At 46.8% G+C, this 25,981-nt stretch overlaps 1 protein-coding gene and 1 long non-coding RNA gene across 6 annotated transcripts in view; one reads left to right on the top strand and one right to left on the bottom strand.

Moving 5' to 3' along the window:
- The first annotated feature begins 1,632 nt into the window (after nt 1-1,632).
- The window catches only part of LOC309519397 (uncharacterized protein), a 30,535-nt gene continuing 6,186 nt past the window's right edge, over nt 1,633-25,981 (top strand). The window contains exons 1-19 of one of the 5 annotated variants that reach the window (XM_082200235.1): nt 1,633-1,805; nt 2,343-2,525; nt 4,612-4,688; nt 5,350-5,504; nt 7,318-7,448; nt 7,622-7,746; nt 8,729-8,899; nt 9,618-9,725; nt 10,662-10,808; nt 11,875-12,285; nt 13,135-13,372; nt 15,000-15,217; nt 16,251-16,439; nt 17,606-17,790; nt 21,465-21,657; nt 22,255-22,409; nt 23,485-23,591; nt 24,247-24,371; nt 25,271-25,615. In XM_082200235.1, the coding sequence (XP_082056361.1) occupies nt 2,494-2,525; nt 4,612-4,688; nt 5,350-5,504; nt 7,318-7,448; nt 7,622-7,746; nt 8,729-8,899; nt 9,618-9,725; nt 10,662-10,808; nt 11,875-12,285; nt 13,135-13,372; nt 15,000-15,217; nt 16,251-16,439; nt 17,606-17,790; nt 21,465-21,657; nt 22,255-22,409; nt 23,485-23,591; nt 24,247-24,371; nt 25,271-25,615 (3,112 nt within the window). In that variant the 5' untranslated portion in view covers nt 1,633-1,805; nt 2,343-2,493. Of the gene's footprint in view, nt 1,806-2,342; nt 2,586-3,357; nt 3,559-4,243; nt 4,534-4,611; nt 4,689-5,349; nt 5,505-7,317; nt 7,449-7,621; nt 7,747-8,728; nt 8,900-9,617; nt 9,726-10,661; nt 10,809-11,874; nt 12,286-13,134; nt 13,373-14,999; nt 15,218-16,250; nt 16,440-17,605; nt 17,791-21,464; nt 21,658-22,254; nt 22,410-23,484; nt 23,592-24,246; nt 24,372-25,270; nt 25,616-25,981 lie in introns of those variants that run through there. The other 4 variants (XM_082200234.1, XM_082200237.1, XM_082200238.1 and 1 more) reach the window with 4 other exon arrangements.
- Nucleotides 3,624-4,537, bottom strand: LOC309519662. Its single transcript, XR_014213945.1, has 2 exons — nt 4,413-4,537; nt 3,624-4,026 (listed from the first exon to the last, which is right to left on the bottom strand). It is a non-coding gene; the product is annotated as an uncharacterized lncRNA (long non-coding RNA).

The following is a 25,981-nucleotide window of genomic DNA, read 5'->3' as shown; positions in this document are numbered from 1 at the left end:
GCTCATAATATTGATGTAACCATATCCACCTAATAATAATAATAATAATAATAATAATAATAATAATAATAATAAAATTTTATACCCCACCTATCTGGCTGGGTTTCCACAGCCACTCTGGGATGGCTCCCAACTGAATATTAAAAACACAATGCAACATTAAACATTGAAAACTTCCTAAACAGGGCATACAGAAAAAACCCTTACTGATGCAAACAGTGATTTGGTTCTCTCTCTCTCTCTCTCTCTCTCTCTCTCTCTCTCTCCCCCCCCCAATGTTGTTGGGTACACACACAGTGCAAACCTGTCTCAAGGAGAGAAATCCAGCTTCTATACCCTACCAAACAATACAATACTTTTTGTACACCCTTATTTTGCAAGTGAGCCTGCCTGCTTTTCCTTAACCCCCCACCCCAGCCCTTCACAATGGCAGATAGAAATATTACTTTCTGAGAGTTTTGAAAATACAATATCCTCACAGTGAAAATGCAATATCCTGCAGTGCGGTGGAGAAAGAGATGTGCCCACAGTGTAAGAGATGATAAACAAATATGTATTGCATAATAAATTGATTGTGGCAAAAAGACCCAAGTCTCTACTCTTCTGAAGGAATAAACAAATAGCAACATTTATTCTGGCCTGGAAAAATTGTCTGCATGAACCATAACAAGGGCCGTAACCTATAACAGTTATCTGCCACTGCAGCCTTTATTACTCAAATATTGGATTAGATACCAATCAAAACTGGATGATAAGCCTCTGGGGGAAAAACAAACAACCTACTATAATTGGAGCAGTTTTTAAAAACACTGTACCTTCGAGTGTTTTTTTTATGTGCAACTTAGCTAGTAATGCGTAGCACCCTGGATGGTTTTCAACTAAGTTTTACTCTATTGTCATTGAAATAAATGAAAATGACTGTTACTGTAGGTCCATTAATTTCAGTGGGTCTACTCCAAGTGAAACATAGCTGAATACTACCCCCTAAGTCCAGGGATGTGAGAGGTGGCATTTCTGTGTGGGTCCTTTCTGGTGGATGAGTACATGCGTGGCTGGCCCAAGACATTTTGCCACCTGTAGCAATGGATAGGATGGCACCTCCTGCCTGTTTCATGTACACAGAAGCTGACTGGACTGACAGGTGTCACTTACTGGTGTTGACCACCTATAAAGTCTTACACAGCTCAGGACCCCAGTGCCTTAAACAACCACCTCTCCCCATACAAACCATCCCAGACCCTGTGCTTGTCATCTGAGGCCCTTCTCTATGTCCCACCTCCCTGAGAGGTTCGGAGGGTGACATCTAGGGATTCACCCATCCTTAGAGTGGGGTGTGCTGTTGTGCCAGACCTATAGTCTTTAGGCCTCTCCTTTTTGGCTCTAAAGGTCACTTTTCCTGGGCCACAGGAAGATGTTGTCATCTTCCTGCATATGGGGTTCTCTGTCAGGGGTGGGTTTGAGCTGATGGACATTGTGAACTATGGGTTAAAATTAAATGGTCTCATGTCTTGAGACCAATCCCCCATGTCTGGATGATCTGAGATAAGGGAGCCATGTGGCACTGGGTTACCATTGTGATACCTGGGAGGTCAAGTGTATGACTTGCTGAGTCATTTCATGACTACATGTAGAGATGGGTATCATAGTCTCTAGGACATTGCATGCCTTGCTGCTGTCCTGTTTGCATGTCAGGAGTCTGAGTCAGGTGTAGGTCTGTAATAAAAAACACCAGTCTCAGTGAAGTTAATTCTTCATTCAAAGAAACTAAAACTACACAGTCCTAGTGATGCCAGCAACTCTTCTCAGTAAGAGAATGAGCCAGTTGTCAGGTGAGCCAGTTGTGAGGACTGAAGGTCCCTGTCTTCCCTTCCTCTCTGGGTTTTTTCCCAAGCTATCGTAGACTGCGTCTGTACGCAACCAATCTCTCCTCTGATCTTTTCATTTCTCTGTGTTTTCTGGAAGACTGGGGGTGGGGAGCGCATGTCTGTCTCCTGGCCCCCTCTCCTCCCAAGGGTCATCTACTTCAACTCCCTGCAATGCAGAATATGCAGGTTGCCAATACAGGATCAAACCTTGGCATTACCAGCTCCTCGCTCTAACCAACGGAGCTGAAACAGTGGTCTACCTAGTCCATGGAATAGCACTGGATATGAGCTTGTTTCAGCGTTAACTTAGAATCATGGAACTGTAGAGCCCAAGGATAATCTAATCCAACTCCCCACAAGTCATGAATCTGTCCCCTAATGCGGGGCTCGAACCCACGACCCAGAGAAGAAGAGTTTCATGCTCCACCAACTGAGCTATCTCAGGTTGAGAAATGACAGATTGTTCTCACTTTTCAGGCTAGTCTTGGAAAGGGGCCATCTTTCGATATAAATCTTTTGATATAAAGTCAACACATCAAAGCCTGCTGCTCCAGGGTCACTTAAAGCAGCTTCCGTCGTTCCTGCTCCTCTTGACGCAAACAGGATTTCAACACATATAGTCGAGTCAATGCAGCCATTGTTCACTGATTTTTCGGCCTGGTACATTTCCCCTTCTTCAGACATCTCACTGTCAGCGCATAAAAGAACCATTCATTCATGGTAATGCCCCAAAGTATTGTGTCGGTCAATTAGGTGAGGTGCTCTTGTCTTATATGAGCCTTAGGATTGCAGCGTTAGAATCATAGAATCGTACGTCTGGGACCGCAAGTGTCATCTAGTCCAACCCCCTGCCATGAGATTAATAGTCATCTAGTCCCACCACCCTGAGATTAATAGTCTCATGTTCTACTGACTGAGCTTTCATGAAGCAAAAGCAACTGGAAAAAAAATTCAGCATCAGAATCATACTGCTTCAGAGAGCTAAATAGGTGTGATAGCTCTGTCAGTAAAGCACAAGGTGCTTCATCTCAGGGTTGTGGGTTCAAACCCACGTTGGGCAACAAATTCCTGCATCCCCAGGTAGGACAATGGGAAAGCTCAGTTGGTAAGAGCATGAAACTCTTAATCCGGAGTTGTGGATTCAAGCCCCATATTGGGCAAATGATTCCTGCATTGGCAGGCAGAAATTCAACAGGGGCAGCTGTCTCCCCATCCTAACTAGATGATGTTCAACAAAGCTGTTGAGGTCTGCCACAAAAACATCGCCATTCTGCCAAAGGGCCACCATTCTGCTCTCTTCTTGACCAAGGGAGGTGCTGCTTTTGCCTCATCCATTTTTTCACCTGTCCGGCTATGGGTGTTTTTGGTGTGTGTGTGGTCCCCCCCCCCCAGTAGTTATTGTTTTTGAGTCAAAATTTATTTCCTAATGCCTTGTTTCCCCCCAGCACTGATCATCACCAGGAGACCATGAGACTCTTCATCTCATCAGAACTAGACCATTCTATGATCTATGACCAGCAGCAACAACTAGTAACAAAAGGCAGGCTGTGTTTTGGCCTAGTGGCTGGAACCTTTAAACCAAGCGTGCCTAGAGTTATCAGTTGCTAGGCAGCGCCCCAAAGCCAGCGGGGTTTTTGGGTGGGTGTGCGATGCTGTGGTCGTTGCCACTCTCTCTTACACACACATAGGAAAGGTTGGCTATTTCAGACCCCTCAACTGCTCCTCAACCATCCTGGTTTTTTTTTTTTTTTGTGTGTGTGTGTGTGTGTGTGTGTGAGAGAGAGATCACAGAGGCCATTTTGTAAGCATCCATACTGGGTGCTTTAACCACTCCTAGAGTCTTTCTGCTACAGGGCAGCTCTATGAATTAAGTCAGTCAATATATATGGGGAAAGCCAAGTGTAACTTTGAGAAGGATCTGAAATACTTCCTTTGAAGCTTAAATTTGTTTTATTCTGGATTGTTTGATTTTTTTATGGTTGGGGGTGAACCATGTATTCCTTGGAGGAAAAAGTAGGATAAAAATGCAATAAATAAGCTCTTCTGCTTACATCCTTAAGAAAGCTGGAGGGGCCAGTGAGATGGAGATGTCAGTTGCTAGCCTGGTGCCTAGAGATCTCCACGTGGTCACAATTGGACCTCTGCCCATTGCAAAACTCACCTGGGGAATTTTTTTTTATAAGATATTTATTAAAGTTTCACAAATTATATAATCAAACACAACAATACAAACAAACACAAACAAGAAAAAAACCAAAACACATATAATTTCAAATCCTTGTTTTCTTAAAACTTACTTCACCAACCTCCTCATACCTCCCCTTTCTGCATTCCAATTTCAAATATTTAGTTCAGCAAATCCTCACCCTTAATTTTATCTAATTGTTAACCTTTCTTTTCTTTTAACTTAATCTTTACAGCTGTAATCCACTTAATTTCTAAAGCCGCATCATTTTAACACTCATTAATTTTACAATGTTTCTTAAGATAGTTCTTAAATATACTCTGGCTTCTCTTCAGATCATATAAATCTTTCGCCTTTTTCACCTGGGGAATTTTGAACACTGCTGGGTACAGAGACCAGAAAAGTTGCTCCATTACCACATGAATTGGTAGCATTGAATTGAAGGCATGAGGAAGACCAGTATGCAGTCTGTTCCTTGACTAGGTTGGGAACATGTCCTGGCAGGGGATGGAGATCTCCTATCCCAGAGAAAGACTAACTGTGATGCAATTTCGATTTTAGGGTGATGGAGTCAGCGGCTCTAAGGAGATCAGAGATGATAGTCCGAGTCGTGTTGGGGTTGCTCTTCGCCAGTTCTGGTAGGAAGTTCCTGGAGGAAGACAAGAGATAAAAAGTGGGAAGATCACAATATTTATTTCAAGTGCCCTGGCTTTTCTTTCTTCTTCTTATGGAGGCAACTGAGCAAATTCTGAGTCATTTTATCTGTGGATAAAATTATGAGGGGTGTGTGTGTGTGTGTGTGCAAGCAAAAGTCCTAGGTGTCAGAGTCAACTGTTAGGCTGGCAAGGCAAAGGAGATAAAGGCTGTCTGTAACCAGCAAGAGCAGTTCTCCTTAGAATAATAGAATCATATATTTGGAAGGGACCACACAGGTCATCTAGTCCAACTCTCTGCAATGCAGGAAGTTGGAGTTATTGTTCTTTTTTGCTCAACTGAGGTTTTAAAGCAGAGATTGGATGGCCATCTGTCATGGATGTTTGAGTGGAGATTCCTGCATTGGAGGGGGTTGGGCTAGATGACCCTCAGGGTCCCTTCCTATTCTATGATTCTGTGGTTCCCAGACCAGCAAGCAGGCCCAACCCAAAAGCATTTCTAGTGCCCAGGAACACCATCTGACATGCCCCTTCCCTCCTTTGTCCAAATCCCCAGCTTTGAGAGGTGGGAACAAGAAGCTACTGTTTTGAAAGTTAGCAACAAGAAGCTAACATTTTACTGATGCCACCTTTCCTTTCCACACAGTGCTGGGGTTGTGCCCCCCAAGGTGGATCCTGTACAGGAATGAGCTTTGCCTTTACATCCCAGCTGGCTCTCTTGTTCTGTCCTGGAGTGAAGCCAGAGTCTTCTGCAGGGACCAAAAGGCAGACCTGGTTGTCATCAAGGATTACCACAAGCAGGTAAGAGGCGGATTTTGCAAGCTGCAGGCTGGGAATGCTTTAGTTTGGGAGGGAGGAAGCGTGGGAAACCTCACTTGAGGATGACTGCCTGGCATAGAATCCAGATCTGACCCAGGTATGGCAATGGCCAGGTGCTCTAGGTGCCGTGTTTCATTTCTGCTTTATCTTTTAAAGGAAAAATCTCAAAGTGGTTGACAACCCACTAAAACATCCAATCAAACAATCCAGAAGGGGTTCAAGGAAAATATTGCAGATCCTTCTCAAAGTGACAATTTGCTTTCCCCATATTTATTGACCAACTTAATTGATAGAGTGGTCCCATAGCAGAATTTCTTTAGGAAGCCAGTGTGCTGTAGTGGTTGAAGAGTTGCACCAGGACCTGGGAGATCAGGGTTCAACTCCCCACTCAGCCAGTCATGAAGCTCACTGCGTGACCTTGGAGTCAATCACAGACTCTTAACCTACTTCGCAGGGTCGTTGTAGAGATTAACTGAGGAGGAGGCGAACCAAGAGATCTCTGCAAAATGCACCTGGCACCTGGCGAATTTCTAACACTGTTCAGAACCCTTTTCTATTCTGCGCCCAATGAGGGCTCTTGAGTCCCAGGTCGGCTAGGTCATTTCCTGAGCCCGGGAACATAAACAGCTTGTGCAACTAGCTGAGCATTGTCTGCACTGACTGGCAGCAGCTCTCCAAGATTTCATGCAAGGACGCTGCCCCAGCGCTACCCAGAGTTGCTGCCTTCTGCATGCAAAGCAATTGCCCTAACACCAAGCCATGGCCCCTTTCCTGTAGAAGTCCCTGGCAGAGACTGTTGGGAAAGTGGCGAAAGTTATGCTGCCTGCCTTTGCTCCCAATGCAGGACAGCTCAGTCGGTAAAGCATGAAACTCTTTTTTTAAAAAAATATTTTTTATTACAAATTTAAACAAAACATATTATCTTAATACATATCATCCTTAATTCCCCCATTCCCCCCTCCCCCCATAAAATAACCCACCCTCCCCTCCCCCCCTGACTTCCCTCAGCTCCAGTCTCTGGTTTCTCTACAAATACTATTCTCTGCATATTACAAAACTGTATAAATCCTTAATTTATCTGGCTGGTTATTGTCCATAAAAAGTTTGTGAGTGTTTATTCAAAACCTGCCAAAACCTGCCAGTTCACTTTGTTGTTTCTTTAAGTACTTTGTAAAAGGTTCCATTCATCATTAAAGTCACAGTTATCCTTGTCCCATAGTTTACGTGTCAATTTTGCCAATTCTGCATAGTCCATCAGTTTCTCTTGCCATAGCTCTTTAGTCGGGGTTTCCTCATTCTTCCATCCTTGTGCTATTAAGACTCTCCCCGCCGTTGTTGCATACATGAAGATATTTTTCAGCTTCCTTGGCAGGTCTTTTCCTACAATTCCTAACAGAAATGCTTCAGGTTTCTTAACAAATGCTAGATGGAACATTTTCTTCAGTTCATTGTATATCATTTCCCAAAACTTTTTAATTTCATTACAATCCTACTACATATGATAAAATGTCCCCTCCTTTTCCTTACACTTCCAACACACATTTGAACTGGTTTTATACATTTTACCTAACTGCACTGGAGTTATATACCATCTATACATCATCTTCATATAATTTTCTTTCAGCAAAGAACAATCTGAGAGCATGAAACTCTTAATCTCAGGGTTGTGGGTTCAAGCCCCACATTGGGCAAAAAGACTTCTGCATTCCAGGGGTTTAGATTAGATGACCCTTGGGGTTCCTTCCAACTCAACAATGTTATGATTCTGTGATTTTATTATGCTGCCTTTGCACAGATGTTCCTGACGGAACTCTCAGACAGCACCCGGGAAACTGCCTTGCACTACTGGATTGGGTTAGCATGGCGAGAGGCAAGCAGTCAGCTCGCCTGGGTGGATGGGACCCCATTATCGCAGAGCTGGTACAGGTAAGAGAACCTTGATGCGTGGCTCCGATGGCAGAGGGCTCCAGTGTGGGGCTTCAACCCACAACCCCAAGATCAAGTCTCCTGCTCTGCCGAAGGAGCTATAAAAGTGGTTTGCTAAGAGATCAGAAGCAAGTTCTTTGCTTTTGGATCTTGAACTCTTTCTGCTTTATCAGAAACTGGCTCCAAGGCCACCCCAAGAAGGAGCGTTGCACACAGCTCGTGGGCATCTACGCTGGCCAGTGGAGGGACTGGGATTGCGGTGCCAACGTCTCCTTTATCTGTGAGATGCCCATGAAAGGTAAGAGCAAAGGTGGTGTCTCCTTCCCAGCCTCGACATTCAGCAGCCAGCAGGAGGCATAATGAGGGAGGCTATAGAAATACTGCATTTTGCTGATGAATGGAGAGAGCCAACCCCAGCAGCCTTCACTAATTTTAATAGTAGTAGTAGTAATTGTAGTAGTAGTAGTAGTAGTAGTATTTATATCCTGCCCATCTGGCTGGGTTTTACCTCCCCAGCACCCAGAGTCGGCATGGAAGGGGTCCCTTGACGCTTCAAGACTTAGTAGCCATTGACAGGCCTCTCCTCTGTGCATCACACTGTTGACTCATGTTATGCTTCTTGTCCACTAAGACCCCTAGACCCTTTTCACGTGTACTACTAGTAAGCCAGGTGTCCCCCATCTTATATTTGTGCAGATGGTTTTTCCGACCAAGGTGCAGAACCTTAAATTTGTCCCTGTTGAAATTTTGCTAGTTTGGGCTCAGTTCTCCAATCCGTTAAGGTCATCTTGAAACCCGATTCTGTCTTCTGTGGCAATAGCTACCCCTTTCATTTTGGGGTCATCTGCAAATTTGATGAGCATCCCCTCAATTCCTTCATCCAAGATGTTAAACTACAGCGGACCCAGGACAGAGCCCTGCGGCAGCCCCCCTTTCCCCCCAGGATGACGAGGAACCATTAACGAGCACACTTTGGGTTCAGCCAGGCAACCAGCTACAAATCCATCTAACAGTTTCCTCGTCCAGCTCACATTTTACCTGCTTCTTCACAATAATATCATGGGGGATTTTGTCGAAAGCCCTGCTGGGGGAAGTGCAAAGGGGATCTCTGGATTTCAGGAGGAGAAAGTGTGGAGGAGAACGCTGGGTGGATGAAGGGGAAATAAAGGCAGTGTGAGGAGTTCACCATTTACATTAATCTAAACTGTGGACCTGCCCACCAACTTCATAGCTGCACCTTCTTGTACCTCTCTCTCTCCCCTTGTGCCTTTCCTGTTTAGATGCCCTCCCTGGCTCTGTGAGGAAAGTGCCCTTCCACTCCCACTGCTACGCCTTCCATTTCCCATCCTTCCGGGAACTGAGGTCGTGGAGAGAGGCCCAGTCTTTTTGCCAGGAATCTGGGGAGGGCCTCGCAATTGTTGGAGATGAGGAGCAGAACACCTTCCTGTCAGGTGAGGGATGGAAGCAGCAAACCAGTAGCCAAGACAGTAGCATTTTGGGCTGATCTACCTGGGCTCCTCTTAGAATAATAGACTCATAGTAGGAAGGGACCACAAGGACCATCTATCTAGTAGTCCAGCCCCCGCAGTGCAGGAATCCTTTTTGCCCAACACAGGGCTCGAACCCACGAACCAGAGATAAAGAAACTCATGCTCTACCAATTGAGATATGTGCTTCTTATTAGTTTTTTAAGTGCCCTTAGGGGATGGCTGTTGCCATTTATCTCTTTATATTTTAAATATTTTGGGGGCTGCTTTTCTGGGCAAATGCCCCTTTAAAGATGCTTACAGTCAAAAGCAGCAAAAAATGAAACTAACAGTGGAGATTTTCAAAACTTAAAAGAGACCTGTACCCAAATGCCGCCCTCAGAATAACTCTCTTCCTCCTCCTCTTCAGTTGGTACAGTGTGGTGCTGATAATGCCAAGGTTGCAGGTTTGATCCCCGTATGGGACCACTGTGTATGCCTGCATTGCAGGGGGTCAGACTAGATGACCCTTGGATCCCTTCCAGACCTACAATCCTATGATTCTATGAGATGGTGGCATTTATTGTCCCCATTCAAACTGGGAGGTAGTAGTGATGGTTTTGCACTGGAAGAGGGTGCGGGGAGCTGGTCATCTAATCCTTACCAAGAAACATCTGTGATGGTTTCTCCATTTCCTCACCAGATGCCTTTCCTGAGGATGGTTGGCAGATGTGGATCGGGCTGCGCTTTGGCACCACATGGAGGTGGAGTGACTCGTCAGCCCCCCCAGCCTATTTCCGGTGGCATCTGGGTATGTTGAGTCCAAACATGATCGCTCCTGAACAGAAGGGTCCTGAATCACAGCTGGTTCTCTGTGTCAGAACTCTTGGTTGCCATCCAGAACTGCATAAAAAAACTAGAATAATAGATTTGTAGAGTTGGAAGGGACCCCAACTCAACCCCCTGTAATGCAGGAATCTCAACTCAAGCATGATGACAGATGGCCATCCAACCTCTGCTTAAAAACCTCCAAGGAAGGAGACGCCACCACCTTCTGAGGGGGTCCAATCCTCTGTTGAACAGCTCGTACTGCCATAAAGTTGTTCCTAACATTTAGTCACAACCCTCTTTCTTGTAACTTGAATCCATTGGTTCGAGTCTTACACTCCAGAGCAGCAGAAAGCAAGCTTGTTCCATCTTCCATGTGATGACCTTAAGATATTTGAAGATGGCTCTCATCTGTCCCATCAGTTTCCTCTTTTTCAGGCTAAACATACCCAACTCTCTCTACTGTTCCTCATAAGACTTGCTCCATAAGACCTGGGGCTCTTTATTATTTTATTGCCCCTATTTATTTATTTATTTATTGCATTCATATCCCACATTTTTCTACAAGGAGCTCTTTCCCTCCACCCTTAATCCCCTTAATCCCCACAACAACAATGCCCAAATTAAGATTTGAACCCTAGTCTCTCCCAGGCCCTAGTCTGCAATACCACATTGACTCAGCTGGGGTTCCTTCTCCACACAAATGGGCTCTGGGATGGGGTGTTGAGGCTGGGGGAAGGGTGTGGAATGGGCCTAAAGTTCTTGCCCATTTCCCACTTTGGGTGGGAAAGAAGTGCAGGAAGTGATAATGAAGGTAGCATTAGGAAGTGTGTTGGGACTTCCTGGAGACAAGGTAGGAGGCTGTAGCTAGAAGCCGCTCATATGGGCTCTTACAACCCCTGGCTGCTCTATTCTCTAGGAAAAGCCCCCGAACAGGTGAAGGACCAGTGTGTGGTGCTGAGTCTGCAGCCCACCAATATGGCCCAGCATGGGACGTGGCAGACCAGACCGTGCAATGAGCGTCCTACGACCGAAATAACAGGATTTGTCTGCCAGCACAGATATGGTGAGTGCCATAGATGCTCAAGGGCAACAGAGGGGCCGCAGACAGGCTGGAGCAGGCAGAGAGAGAGAGCTGCCTCTTAACTCCTCTCTTCTCATGAGTGGAGAAAAGGGGAGCTAAAATCACAAAGCAATTTGCAGTATAAAAGCACCACTCAGGTGTGAAACTGTTGGATTTTCATCTGAAATGCTGGACATCATCTCAAGGAGACCAGAAAGCAGCTGATAATAATGATAGCGATAACGATATCGGTAACAGTAACCAGAACTGTAACCATAACCGTAACAGTATGATATCGATTAACGATAACGATAAACATAACGGTAACGATAATGGTAACAGTAACAGTAACAATGTTATTAATTGTACTCTGCTCCAGCCACTCTGAGATCCAAGGAATTGCAAACCCCTAATTAGCAAATTCCTGATAAATTAGGTAGAAAGACTAGAGGAACAGACTATGCAAAGGGCTGGCAACAAACCTGTGAAGGACTGAGCTGACAAGTTTGAGACAAAATCCCTCTCCAAAGGCTTTTATGGGAAATCTTGGAAGAAAGCCATCATGTAGGGGGATAGCTTTCATCCCCTTGAATTATAATTATTTAAATTATGCCACCCTTATATAAATTATATGCCACCCTTCATCAAGATCTCAGGGTGGTTTACAAGAGGCAATTCAAAAAAGGCATGCTCATTTTGATTTCAGAATCTGCATTTGGGGATCATACCTGTTTCGTAACTGCATAAAATCCTCCTGAAAGATAAAAGAATCTGGATTTGGGGGACAAGTTTGGGAACCTCAGATTCCACATGTGAATTTGTGTAGGTCGCTGCCCCTCCCAATCCCTTTTGCCTCGGCAGGGGGTGGGGGGAGAGGCAGTGGCTGAGTGCTAGGGGGCTGATCCAAAAGGCGGGTGGGCTTCTTGTGGGATGGAGCCCTCCGATGCTTCCTCTTACAGGCTCTGAATGAAATGAGTGTTGGGAGTCCTTGAGTCGAGCTCCACCAATAACAGCAGGCTCCTCCGCCTTGCCTTCCCTGGGCCTAATTTGCTCCCATCTCTGTTGCCAGATTTTTGTGGTCCGCCGGAGCCTGTGTACTTTCCCCTCCCTGGAGGGATAGGTCCGCACGCCACAGCTGACGTCACCTTCTCTTTCCCTGGTCATTCTTCCTGCACCCTGTCCTTGGCTGGCCTTCACACCGATGCCACTCATTTCCGTCTAAGCCTGGAATCCAATGCCACCCACGTGCGTGGCAGTGTCACCACAGATCTCGGCGGCTCCCTGGAGCGCAAGAACTTTTCTGGGGTGCCCTTTTCGCCTGGGCTGTTCAGCACATGGAGCCTCTTCACTTACGCTGACGGCCTCGCAAGCTTCTTGGACCACCAGGAGCATTTCCGTCTCTCCAGCGCCCAAGACATTCCCTTTGCAAACCTCGGCTCCTTGAGGATAATAGGAGCAACCGTGGCCAACGCGTCTCTAGGTAGGTTGGGGTGGATTTTGGGGGGGGGACACAAAGAAGAGTCCCCCTTGCTTTTGAACCAGCAGAAGGTGGGCAAACATTGATGTTTCTGTAAAGAGACATGGGGGGTCCCTGCAGCAAGCCCCTTCCACCTGGTTTCCTTGGAATTCATGTCAACAGAGGCCAATGAAGTTTCTGCACTGTCAGGTTCTCTCCTTGACATATATCTGCTAGCTGAGCATGATAGTCAGAAATCTGCAAGCAGTGCAACCTTTGCTTTGCATGTTGCAAGACTGCCAGCTTTTTCTTTCTCTTTTTTTGCATGCACAGACACCATCACCTCCAACAAGGGGGGGGGCAGTACAACCAAACATGGTGTAGTGGTTAGAGTGTCAGGTTTTGGACCTGGGAGATCAGGGTTCAACTCCTCACTCAGTCATGAAGCTCACTGGGTGACCTTGGAGTCAACCACAGACTCTTATCCTACCTTGCAGGCTCGTTGTAGGGATTGACTGAGGAGGGGGGTGAACTATGGACTCCTTGGAGAAAAAGGTGGGAGATAAATGAAATAAATAAGCCTTTCTGCTAACTTGCTTGCATAAGAAAGCTGGAGAATCAGGTGGAGATCACCAACCTGGTGCCCAGAGATCTTGACGCAGTCGCAATTGGACCTGTGCCAGTCTCAAAGTGCGACTGACCTGCAGCCCACCCTCTCAATTCCCTCCAAGTCCACCACTGATTGTTTCCAGGAATAGCTGAAGGAGGGCAGGAAAAGGCTACAAAGGCTTTTTGTGCTTTCCCAGAGAATCTGCAAATCTGCTCACATTGTTGGGTAAGTTCAGAGGCTGACCTCTTTGCCTTCCCTTCCAGAGTATCGCCTTTCTTTTGACCTACACTTCCCCAGCAGTGGCAGCAGCCTGCAGCTGGAAGATGCCATACGTCGCTACCTCAACAACTTCACCATCGGGCTGTGGGTTCGAAGTCAACCTGCTGCTGCTGCCGCTGGCTCCCGCAAGATGTGCCTGGTCAGCTATGCGCTAAAGTGGAGGCAGCCAGAGTTTGCCCTCTTCCTCCTCTCCCCCTCTGGGCTGGAGTTCCACATCAAGGGGTAAGCAGGAGGTCCCTCCACTGGCAATGATGGTTTTAAATGATGCTTCCCTCCCAGATTTTGGTCTTGGATGTGGTTTTGAGGTTTTATGACATTTTATATGGGGTTTATATACTGTGTCTGTATAATGCTATATATTACATATCTCCACAATTCTATGATTCTATGTCCTTTGCTGCCGCTCTAACTTGGGCACCAAAATGTTTCGAGCTGGTGGCGCAGCCCTCTCACCATCCCAGTTGCCAGGAAGCCCCTAAGTTTCTTTGTACTCCAAATGTCCATTATGTGAGGGGGATAGCTCAGCTGGCAGAGCATGCGACCCTTAATCTCAAGGTCGTAGGTTTGAGCCCCACATTGGGAAAAAGATTTCTGCACTGCAAGGGGTTGGACTAGATGACCCTCATGGTCCCTTCCAGCTCTATGATTCTATTATCCCAGTTCCCTGTATTCTTTGGGTGTGGGAGGGAGTCGTGTGCTTTAAATGTGCTTGATGTGGATGTGGCCTCAGTTAAGGAGAGTTTCATCAACGAGCCACCTACCAAGCAATTTACAGCAATTCCAAAATTATAATTTTTGACCTCATGACTATAAATGATGTGATCTGAACAAGCCAGGAAGCTGGCATGAAATGTATTCTTTGAAATGCATTTGCTGATTTATCTGCACACATCCCAGCCTGAGCATGGAAAGGTAAAAGTGATCCACAGTGATCCATGCGACGATCATCTCCAGGCTTGACTACTGTAATTCGCTCTATGCGGTGCTGCCCTTGAAGCTGTCCCAGAAACTCCAGCGGGTGCAGAATGCTGCAGTGAGGCTCCTCACGGGGTCTCTGCCATGGGAGCATATTCACCCAGTGCTTTTCCAGCTGCGCTGGCTCCCGGTGGAGTACAGGGTCAGATTTAAGGTGCTGCTTTTGACCTTTAAAGCCCTTCACGGCCTAGGACCCTCGTACCTACGGGACCGCCTCATGGTATGCCACACGGAGAGCCTCAAGGTCCATAAATAGCAACACCCTTGTGGTCCCGGGCCCTAAGGAAGTTAGATTACCTTCAACCAGAGCCAGGGCCTTTTCAACTCTGGCTCTGGTCTGGTGAAACGCTCTGCCTCATGAGACCAGGGCCCTGCAGGATCTGATTTCTTTCCGCAGGGCCTGTAAGACAGAGTTGTTCCGCCTGGCCTTTGGCTTGGAGCCAATTTGATTCCCTCCCTCTCTTTCTTTTTTCTTTTCCTTCTCCTCCTGCGATGAGGCTACATTTTAATATTTAATGTTTCAGTATTTTAATGCTGTATTTTAATTTTGTTTTTAAGTTGTAATCATTCAACTTGTTTTTATTATTGCTTGTAAGCCGCTCTGAGCCCGGCTTTGGCTGGGGAGGGTGGGGTATAAATAAAAATTGTTGTTGTTGTTGTTGTTGTTGTTGTTGTTGTTGTTGTTGTTGTTGTTATTAAAAGGAGAACCCAGATAGCTCAGTTGTTAGAGCATGAGACTCTTAATCTTAGGGTTGTGGGTTTGAGCCCAATAATGGGCAAAATATTCCTGCACTGCAGAGGGTTGGACTAGCTGACCCTTGCTGTCCATTCCACTTCTATGATTCTATCACTTCTTCCCGGTTTCTCTTTGCAGGTCAGTGATGTTCAGCGGCACCCAGGGCTCCTTTATGGATGGATCCTGGCACCATGTGGCCGTCTCGGTCTCCAGCGCTCCTGGCTACCCGTCCTTCAAGGTCTTCGTGGATGGATTTCTCTGGGAGCCACACTTTGCTGAGAGTAGCAGCTTCCTGAGGAAGGGGCTCTCCCTTGGGGGGAAGCTGACAATTGGACAGCTAGAAGTGGGCAGCAGAGGTAAGTCCTTCCTTTGCACAGAGGCTGTAGGCTTGCCCTGTGGCTGTAGTATAGAAACCCCATATAAAATGTCATAAAACCTCAAAACCACATCTGCAGATGACACCAAACTGGGAGGGGTGGCTAACGCCCCAGAGGACAGGATCACACTTCAAAACGACCTTAACAGATTAGAGAACTGGGCCAAAACAAACAAGATGAACTTTAACAGGGAGAAATGTAAAGTATTGCACTTGGGCAAAAAAAAATGAGAGGCACAAAAACAAGATGGGTGACACCTGGCTTGAGAGCAGTACATGTGAAAAGGATCTAGGAGTCTTGGTTGACCACAAACTTGACATGAGCCAACAGTGTGACGCGGCAGCTAAAAAAGCCAATGCAATTCTGGGCTGCATCAATAGGCGTATAGCATCTAGATCAAGGGAAGTAATAGCGCCACTGCATTCTGCTCTGGTCAGACCTCACCTGGAGTACTGTGTCCAGTTCTGGGCACCACAGTTCAAAAAGGACACTGACAAACTGGAACGTGTCCAGAGGAGGGCAACCAAAATGGTCAAAGGCCTGGAAACGATGCCTTATGAGGAACGGCTAAGGGAGCTGGGCATGTTTAGCCTGGAGAAGAGGAGGTTAAGGGGTGATATGATAGCCATGTTCAAATATATAAAAGGATGTCAGATAGAGGAGGGAGAAAGGTTGTTTTCTGCTGCTCCAGAGAAGCGGACACGGAGCAATGGATCCAAACTACAAGAAAGAAGATTCCACCTAAACATTAGGAAGAACTTCCTGACAGTAAGAGCTGTTTGACAGTGGAATTTGCTGCCAAGGAGTGTGGTGGAGTCTCCTACTTTGGAGGTCTTTAAGCAGAGGCTTGACAACCATATGTCAGGAGTGCTCTGATGGTGTTTCCTGCTTGGCAGGGGGTTGGACTCGATGGCCCTTGGGGTCTCTTCCAACTCTATGATTCTATGATTCTATGATTCTATGATTCTAAGGGGCTCTTACCACATCCCTGCATGTTGGGGCTGCATTGTAGGGACCAGCCTCTTTGTGGGTGACCTGAGTGAAGTCAACCTGTGGGACCGAGCCTTGCCCGAGGTTTCCATGAAGCAGCTGGCAGCCTCAAGGACTCGGTGGAAGTTCCCTGGGAACGTGGTGAGCTGGAGCACCCTGGTAGCAAGGAAGCCTTCCTCTGTGCAAATCAGCACTGCAAGCCAAGACCCAGGTAAGTGGGCTGCTGCAGCCAGATATATAAGCTAATCGCCAAATGGCACCTTAAACCTAAGTTACAGTCGCCGCAATGGAATGTCTAGGCACCAACTCCCCCCCAATGAATATTGTTTTTGTTTTTGTTGTTATCATTTCTATACCGCTTTACATTTTAAAGGAAACATTTCAAAGCGGTTGACAACACATTAAAACATCCCATTAAACAATTCAGAATAAAACAAATTCAAGCACCTAGGGGAATACTTCAGAACCTTTCAGTGACATTTAGCTTTCCCCATACTTGTCGACCAACTTAATTAAAAGAGCTGCTCCATAGCAGAAGTAAATCTAGGAAGCCAGTGTGCTGTAGTGGTTAGAGTGTCAAAACAGGACCTTGGGAGACCAGGGTTCAGATCCCCAGCCAGCCAGCCATGAAGCTCATTGAGTAGCCTTGGAGTCAGTCGCAGCCTCTTAACCGACCTCACAGGGTTGTTGTAGGCAATGACTGAGGAGGGAGTGAACCATGGAGTCCTTGGAGGGAAAGGTGGGCTATAAATGCAATAAATAAGCTCTTCTACCTACCTGCTTGGGACGCGGGTAGCACTGTGGTCTAAACCACTGAGCCTAGGGCTTGCTGATCAGAAGGTTGGCGGTTCGAATCCCTGCGACAGGGTGAGCTCCTGTTGTTCGGTTCCAGCTTCTGCCCACCTAGCAATTCGAAAGCACGTCAAAGTTCAAGGGGGGGGGGTGAGGGCAGGCAGCAGCTTGGGCTACTAAGGGGACTGTGTGATGTCATCATGTGACCTTCATCTCGGGTTGTGGGCAGCAGCTTTTAGCTCCTGTGAGACATGGGCTCCGGACTGAGAGGAGATATGAAAGCTATCTTCAAATATCTCAAGGGCAGTCACATGGAAGGTGGAGCAAGCTTGTTTTCTCCCACTCCGGAGGGTAGGGCTCAAAGCAATGGCTATAAGTTACAAGAAAGGAGATCCCAACTAAGCATTCTGTCATAAGGAGCGCTCAACAGTGGAATGGACTTCATCTGAAGATGGTAGACTCTCCTTCCTTGAATGTTTTTAAGCGGAGGTTGGATGCTTGAATTGAAATTCCTACATTGCAGGGGGCTGGGCTAGATGACCCTCGGGGTCCCTTCCAACTCTATGATTCTGTGATTCACCACAGGCACTGTCTTCGTGTGGTTTGGGTTCCTTCGGCTCAGAGGCAAACAGTCAGCCCTGTGCACCGATCCAGAGCAGTCCCTGGTCTATATTGAGCTTGCGCTGGACCAGCACCTCAAATGTGCTTTCTGGGGGCTGCAGCCAAATGGTCGACTCCGCAACATCGCAGACCCTCCTTCCTGCCTTCAGGTAAATGGAACTGGCACTCCCTCTCCTGAATGACGTCAGGGGATAAACTCTTTGATAGTGGTGGAGTGAGGGGTGCAGGAGGAATCGGCCACCCTATTTATTTATTTATTTATTTGCATTCTATGACTGCTTTTAATCTCAGTCGTCTCTTTCCAGTCTCTCAAATCTACAGGGAAAAAGCTTTTTTTATGATATTGGTTAATTTGAAGTGGTTGCTAGATCACAGCAACTCCTTTTCCAGTTTTTATTTATGTTCTTACTAAATTTTTCTTAAGTCACAGTAGAACACACAAAGAGTCTCTGTTTTCACATCACTGAATCGTTCCAACAAAGCAATATGTTGTAGGCAATAAAGGGTCACCCAGACTGCTTTCGATTCACACCCCTTAAAGCAGCTTAAATTTATACAAGCTTCTTTTTAGGAGCTGATTGGTTCTCTCTCACACACACACATTTATTTCCCCTCCGCTCCTGAGAAAAATGAATAGGAAGACAAGCAGGGGGCGGGGTCCTTTGCAGGGGGTGCCAACACCCCAAATGCTTTAGGGAAAGAAATGCAAGACTCCGGGAGTAGCTTGATAGTGCTTCAAAACAACCTGCTCTGGGATAGTTCAGGGTCATGGTTTTGAGCCCCATGGTGGGCCAAATAATCTTGCAAAACAGAGCATTGGAATACAGTGGTATCTTGGTTCTCGGACGGCTTATTTGTTGAACAAATCGGCTCCCAAATGCTGCAAACCCGAAAGTAAATGTTCTGGTTTGCGAACGTTTTAAAGGAAGTCAACTGCAGCTTCCGCTTGGGGGAAGGAAGCTCCTGCAGCCAATCAGAAGCCGCGCCTTGGTTTTCGAATGGTTTCAGGAGTTGAACAGACTTTCGGAACGGATTAAGTTCAACAACCAAGGTACCACTACTGATGAGCCTTGTGGTCCCTTCCAGCTCCACATTCTATGATTCTATGTACCTTTTGGGGGGGGGGAAACCCCACTGCCTCTTCTGCTGGATGGATGGCGGCAAACAGATTGAGATTGAATCCTGACAAGACAGAAGTACTGTTTTTGGGGGGCAGGAGGTGGGCAGGTGTGGAGGATTCCCTGGTCCTGAATGGGGTAACTGTGCCCCTGAAGGACCAGGTGCGCAGCCTGGGAGTCATTTTGGGCTCACAGCTGTCCATGGAGGCACAGGTCAAATCTGTGTCCAGGGCAGCTGTGTACCAGCTCCATCTGGTACGCATGCTGAGACCCTATCTGCCTGCGGACTGTCTCGCCAGAGTGGTGCATGCTCTGGTTATCTCCCGCTTGGACTACTGCAATGCGCTCTACGTGGGGCTACCTTTGAAGGTGACTCAGAAACTACAACTAATTCAGAGTGCAGCAGCCAGACTGGTAACTGGGAGCGGCCGCCGAGACCATATAACACCGGTCTTGAAAGACCTACATTGGCTCCCAGTACGTTTCCGAGCACAATTCAAAGTGTTGGTGCTGACCTTTAAAGCCCTAAACGGCCTCGGTCCAGTATACCTGAAGGAGCGTCTCCACCTCCATCGTTCTACCCGGACACTGAGGTCCAGTACCGAGGGCCTTCTGGCGGTTCCCTCACTGCGAGAAGCCAAGTTACAGGGAACCGGGCAGAGGGCCTTCTCGGTAGTGGCACCCGCCCTGTGGAACGCCCTCCCACCAGATGTCAAAGAGAACAACAACTACCAGACTTTTAGAAGACATCTGAAGGCAGCCCTGTTTAGGGAAGCTTTTAATGTTTGATGTATCACAGTATTTTAATATTCTTTTGGAAGCCCAGCCAGATGGGCGGAGTATGAATAATAAATTATTATTATTATTATTATGCTGATTTTCCAGCATGAACCTGAGGAGACGGACGGGGCAGCAGGAGATTCCTCACCCTGATGCTGGGGGGGGGGGCTCTTGGCTAAGTCCTGGGGTGTTGCTCATGCATTTCAAAAAACCACCACTTAATTAATTACATTGATATACCCTGCTTCATCCGAAGATCTCAGGACAGTTCAAAAGATTAAAGAACAGGATAAAAGCACAAATAAATTGAACAGAAACAAAACAAAACCAAAAACAGCCTTTAAAACACATTTAAAAGGCTGTAGAATATTAATCAGCCCACAATGTTATTTTTGGAAAGGTGAAGACTCACTGCACAGATATACATAAAAGGTCAGTGTTGTTGTTGTTGTTTAAATGCAACACAATGTTTTAAAAATGCAACAGCCCATTGAGTGCAGACTCGCTGACCAACCATTTGACTTGGTGGCAGGTAGCCTCAGTGGCAAAGGCTGTCTCTCTTCCCCTCACACCAGCTGTATACCCACCATACTTCATTTAAAACACCCCCGTTCCCAAAGGGTGCTGGGAATTGTAGCTTTGTGAGGGCTGAGCTACAGTTCCCAAGATTATTTAAAGGAAGGAGATGAGCATCAGGGATATGGCACACATGCAGCCACCAGCACTGCCGGTTTGAAACCAGCTTGGAACAGCATCCATTGCCCTGCATTTCCCAGCTCTAGAAATTGCATTTTTGTGTGAGTGCTACGGTTTTCTTTTAGGTGTTACTTGTCCCTTTCACAGAAAAACTACTTGCTTAGGAGTCATGAGAGTTAAATAGATTTAAGTCTGTAGTTTCGGGGTGACATCTCAAGGCAGTTTTTAAATGTTTGATTGTTTTGCTGTGTTTTTATATTCTGTTGGAAGTTGCCCAGAGTAGCTGGGACAACCCAATCTGATGGGCGGTGTAAAAATAATAAAAATATTACTAAATTATTATTACAAAGAAAGGAGCTCTAATTCCTGTGGGGTATCTCTGTGTGAGTTCTTGTGCCAGCTTGCCGATGAGCTCAGTTGTTTGTGGGTTTCCCCCCTTCAATAATTAGTTTTCAGTTACAATAATCCAATGGTAGCCTCATTATAACAATGCCAAGTTATAATACAATTATGAACCCCAGTCATTCAGATGCCAAATTATATGCTATATTTTTTGCTCTATCAGACTCACTTTTTCCCTCCTAAAAAGTAAGGGGAAATTTGTGTGCATCTTATGGAGCGAATGCAGGCTGCGCAGCTATCCCAGAAGCCAGAACAGCAAGAGGGATGGCTGCTTTCGCTGCACAGCGATCCCTCTTGCTGTTCTGGCTTCTGAGATTCAGAATATTTTTTTTCTTGTTTTCCTCCTCCAAAAACTAGGTGCGCCTTGTGGTCTAGTGCGTCTTATAGAGCGAAAAATACGGTAATTTAGGAGGCCTCCCATGTGCTAGAATTGATGGTTTGATGATTTACTTTGTTTCTGCGTTCCAAAATCTTATTGATCTCAATTCCATTCCATTCAAAATAACACTCCCTTATACAACAACTGCAATATTAACGGCATCCGTTCATCTTGACACATTAAATGATTAACAAATCTGTAGGTGAAGCACTCAAACTATATCCTTATTCCTTCTGTGTGTGACAATTATTCTGTCCATTGTGTTCCTTCCTGTCCGGTTAGCTCAGTTGTTAAAAGTGTGATGCTAATAATGCCAAGATTATGGGTTTGATCCCCGTACAGGTTCATATTCCTGCATTGCAGGGAGTTGGACTAGATGATCCAATGGGTCCCTTCCAGCTCTCTGATTCTGTGATTCATGCAGGCTTCTCCCCTGTTCTCTGTGCAGGTGGCACCAGGCGGAGTCTCCTTGTTGAGCAGTTCAGACTGTTCCATGGACACCAAGAGCTCCTTTCGCCTCTTACCGGACCAGCGGCTGCAGAATCTGCACTTGGGGTTCTGCGTGTTTCAAGGAGTCATTCACACCAAGCTGTACCTGGAGAAGTGCACCCCACAGGCATTGTACTTTGTGCTGGATCGCGGTGTGTTCTTTAAAAAGTATACTTGCCCCTCCCTTCCTCCAAGGAGTTCAGGTCAGGAGACTCCTCCCTCCCCTTTCACATTTTATCTTCACCACAACCCTGCATGGTAGGAGTCTTGGGTGAGGCAGAATGACTGACACAACACCTGGTGCTTCGTTGGGGCCCATCTCACACAGCCAACAGTTTGGACTGCTTCATTTTGCTGCGGGGAGGGGTGAGCTGTGATGAGCCCAGCTGGTGTGTGTGCAAAAGGAAGCCTGATGTGTTTGTTAGCAGACTTTGCAGGTTGTGTGAATTAGATTGGCGTAATCACTTACAGTTTCTGGAGTTCAAAGGCTTTATTCATGCAAGAACTATTTATAGGTTGGGCGGAGATGAGAGAGAGAAAGGCATTTTGTCAGGACAGAATAAAAACAAAATAGCTCAGGGTTAAGGGGCAGAGTAAACAGAGGCTACAAGCAAGTGCTGACTAGATTCTTAGACAAACAGTGCCTTGTATGGTTTAAAGTAACACATGTAGAAATTCACTGAGAAGGAAATGTATTTGTTTTTCTCCAACGGTGTGCACATCATGCTCTTTGCCATTTCCTCCTGCAGATGTGTACTGCCCCCAGTCCAGGGCCTGGAGATCCAGGAAGGACAAATGCCTCTTCCTTGTCTTGGATGCGGCCCTTGAGTGGAGCCAGGCCCTGAAGTTCTACCAGAGGTTCCACGGTGGGAATCTGGCCACGCTGAGCAGCCCACAAGATCTGGTGAGCAGTTGCTCTGGTCTGAGCACAGGGAGTATCTGAAATGGCACCCAGGGCTGCCAAGAGTCATTTGGACCCCAGGGAAGAAAAAACAAATGGGGCCCCCACCCAGCAAGGGCTGGCCAGCTAAAAGTATTTACACAGGATATAAAATAAATTTGGAATCTCATTTTTATGTTAATAATAAGCACGATAACATTTGCTTGAATTCATTTCATTCTGGATTGTTTGATTGGATGTTTATTTTTATTTTTTTAAAAAAAATTATTAGGAATTTCAATTTCAATAACAATTTATCAAAAATACATCATCCTCATTTCCCCCCATTTCCCCCCTCCCCTAAAAAGAAAAAGAAAACCCTCCCCCCCGACTTCCCTCAGCTCCTCTCTCTGGTTTCTCAGCATATGCTATTCTCTTCATATTGTAAAATGTTAAAGATCCTTAATTAATCTATCAATATGATACCAATAAAAAAAATGTGTATGTTTATTCAAAACCTGCCAAGGAGTCCCGTTCATTTTGTTGTTTCTTTAAGTACTTTGTAAAAGGTTCCCATTCTTCTTTAAAGTCACAGTTATCCTTATCACGTAGTTTGTGTGTCAATTTCGCCAGTTCCGCGTAATCCATCAGTTTCTCTTGCGACAATTCTTTGGTCGGGATTTCCTCATGTTTGATTGGCTGTTTAAATGTGTTGTCAATCACTTTGAGATTTCATTTAAAATATAAAGTCGTATATAAATGAAATGAATAATAATAATGACAATAATAACAATAAATCCCACTGGGGGAAAATCTGGTGCCATTGTGGCGACTGTAAATTAGGTCTAGATCAGTTGAGTTTCTAACACTTATCACTCTGCCTCATGATAGGGCCGGCCCTACATAGGTAATGGCGCAGGGCTTCCCAGTCTAGGCTCTTTGCGCTCCTCCCATCATCTCCTTGGCACTCAGGCCTCTCCACCCTGCTGTCTCTGGTGGCTTTGCACAGTTTGCATCCTTTGGGGTGCGCTGACGGGCAAGATCCCCACTGTGTGTTTTTGGCTGGCGAAGGAGAATGACCTTCTGCGTTCCTCCACAGGTCTGGCTGCAGAAAGAGCTGGAGGTGAGTGTCTGGACTGGGCTTCGCAGTGGCAGAGGCTTGTGGCATTGGGCCGATGGGGCACCCTTCAACAAAGCCTTGCGGCGGTAAGTAAGAACCCCTGAGAAAGAGACTGTGGGGCGGGATGGGTGGATTGGGGCCATTTGTCTATTAAGACGGCAATCCTGTGCACACCTGCTTAGAAGTGCATCTCACGGAACTTAATAAGAACCACTTCTGAATAATCAGTCAATAAATAATAGAAGCAGCTATAGTGCAGAGATTGAAAACACTCGCTGCCAAGTCATCTTGCCATCCGTACAAGAACCCGGTAAGGTTGGCCACTATCATTGTCACCATATTGCATGTGGGGGAAGGTAGGGGGAGAGGCTGCAGCTGGGAGACAGCTAGTTTATCGTAAGCAACTTTCAAAGGAGTTCTATTTTTATTTAATTACTTTTTATTATTGTATTGTATGTTGAAAAGTCTCAACCCCCCAAAAAAATTTTCAAAGGAGTTTGAGGTCTCCTAAGGAGCTGTTCAGGTCCTGAAGGTCTGATAGAGAAACGTTCAGAGGAGCTGTTTCAGTCACCAGGCTTATTTTTGCCTGGATCTAGCAATTGCAAGTCTTGAACAACTTGCTTTGATTTCCAAGAAGGTTGTCTGAGAAACATGGGACTGAAGCCAAGCCAAGGGGACGAGATGAAAAAGTGAGCACCTCAAAAGGCTTCCCTCACCCTCTCTCATTCTCTTTGCGGCCAGCTTTGTTCTCTCACAGGGTCCCTCGGACATAGAAACCTGCATGCTGGCCCTGAGCTCCGGCTTCCTGAAGGCTGAGCCGTGCCACAGGCCTCACCGCTGGATATGCCAGGCCTCCCACCAGAGTGGTAAGCAGAGCTGCTTTGGGCTGCAGACATTTTTCATTTCATAGAATCCTAGAGTTGGAAGGGACCCCCGAAGGTCATCCAGTCCAACCCCCTGCAACACAGCTGTCCCATACAGAGATTGAACCTGCAACCTTGGCATTAGCAGCACCACACTCTAACCAGCTGAGCTATCCAGGCTGAGTTTTCATTTTGGTATCTATGGGGCATTCCTGAGTTGCAGGGGGTTTGACTAAATAACAACAACAACAACAACAACAACAACATTTTTTATTTATACCTTGCCCTCCCCAGCCAGAGCCAGGCTCAGGGCAGCTAACACCAATAAAATCACAGTAAAAACATAATAGGGGAAAGAGAGAGGGATTTTTTTTTTTAATACAGGTTAAAATGCAATTTAAAATGCAGCCTCATTTTAGAATAGCCGATAAATCAAGACCATAAGGGGAGGGAAACATAAGAGTCGGACTGAGTCCAAACCAAAGGCCGGGCGGAACAGCTCTGTCTTGCAGGCCCTGTGGAAAGATGTCAAGTCCCTCAGGGCCCTAGTCTCTTGTGACAGAGTGTTCCACCATGTCGGGGCCAGTGCTGAAAAGGCCCTGGCCCTAGTTGAAACCAATCTAACCTCCTTGAGGCTCGGGACCTCCAAAGTGTTGTCATTTGTGGACCTTAAGGTCCTCCGTGGGGCATACCAGGAGAGGCGGTCCCGTAGGTACATGGGTCCTAGGCCGCATAGAGCTTTAAAGGTCAAAACCAGCACCTTAAACCTGACCCTGTACTCAACGGGGAGCCAGTGCAGCTGGTAAAGCACTGGATGAATGTGATCCCACGGCAAGGACCCCGTAAGGAGCCCTCGTGGTCCCTTCCAACCCCACAATTCTATGATTCTCCCCTCCCCTCAGGCTCCTACATGACCTTCCCTGAGAAGTCCTTCTATGGTGCGCCCTCCTTGGACCTGAGCTTCCCTTCGCTGGAGGCTGCCAAGCGGCAGTGCTCTGCCTTGGGCACAGGGTGTGATGCCGTGGTCAGCTCCGCAGGGGGCCACCGCCTTGCCAGGGGGACACGCCTTGTGGCCCTGGAAGACCCTGACGCCAGTTCGGCTGCTGCCGTGCATGTCAAGACGAGCTGCCGGCCCGGCTTCTCTGGGCAGGACTGCCAGTCGATGTGCCCCCGGTGTGAGTCAGGCCTGAGCTGCAACCCGCTGACGGGCCTCTGCGATGGATTCCTGCGCTACAGGGAGGCAGCCGGTATGTGCATCTCAAAGCAGTGGGCTAGTGGGGCTCTCCTCCGAGCCGTCCCTAATGCAGCCACCCTCAATCCCATGCAAAAAAAGGTCACATTTGGAGAAACAGGGTTAAACCAGTCGTGGCACTGGCTCCAACCGCCAGCCCTGGAGCCCTGAGAGGAAGGAGAGCTGGTGGCCTCGTTTGGCACCATGGAGCCCTTCAGACCTTCTGCTGCTCCCCCCCCCCCATAACCTCCCTTGCCACCTGTTTGCTCCCTTGCCCCAGTGCAAATGGAATTGCAGCTGCCTTCAAGCTTGTAGCTCTTCCAGAATAATAATAATATTTTTTATTTATACCCCGCCCTCCCCAGCCATGGCCGGGCTCAGA

The sequence above is a fragment of the Podarcis vaucheri genome, assembly GCF_965113315.1.
Source record: "Podarcis vaucheri genome assembly, chromosome: 15".
Classification (NCBI taxonomy): Eukaryota; Metazoa; Chordata; class Lepidosauria; order Squamata; family Lacertidae; genus Podarcis; species Podarcis vaucheri.
Note: the sequence above shows the minus strand (reverse complement) of the source record. Positions and strands in the feature narration are given on the sequence as shown.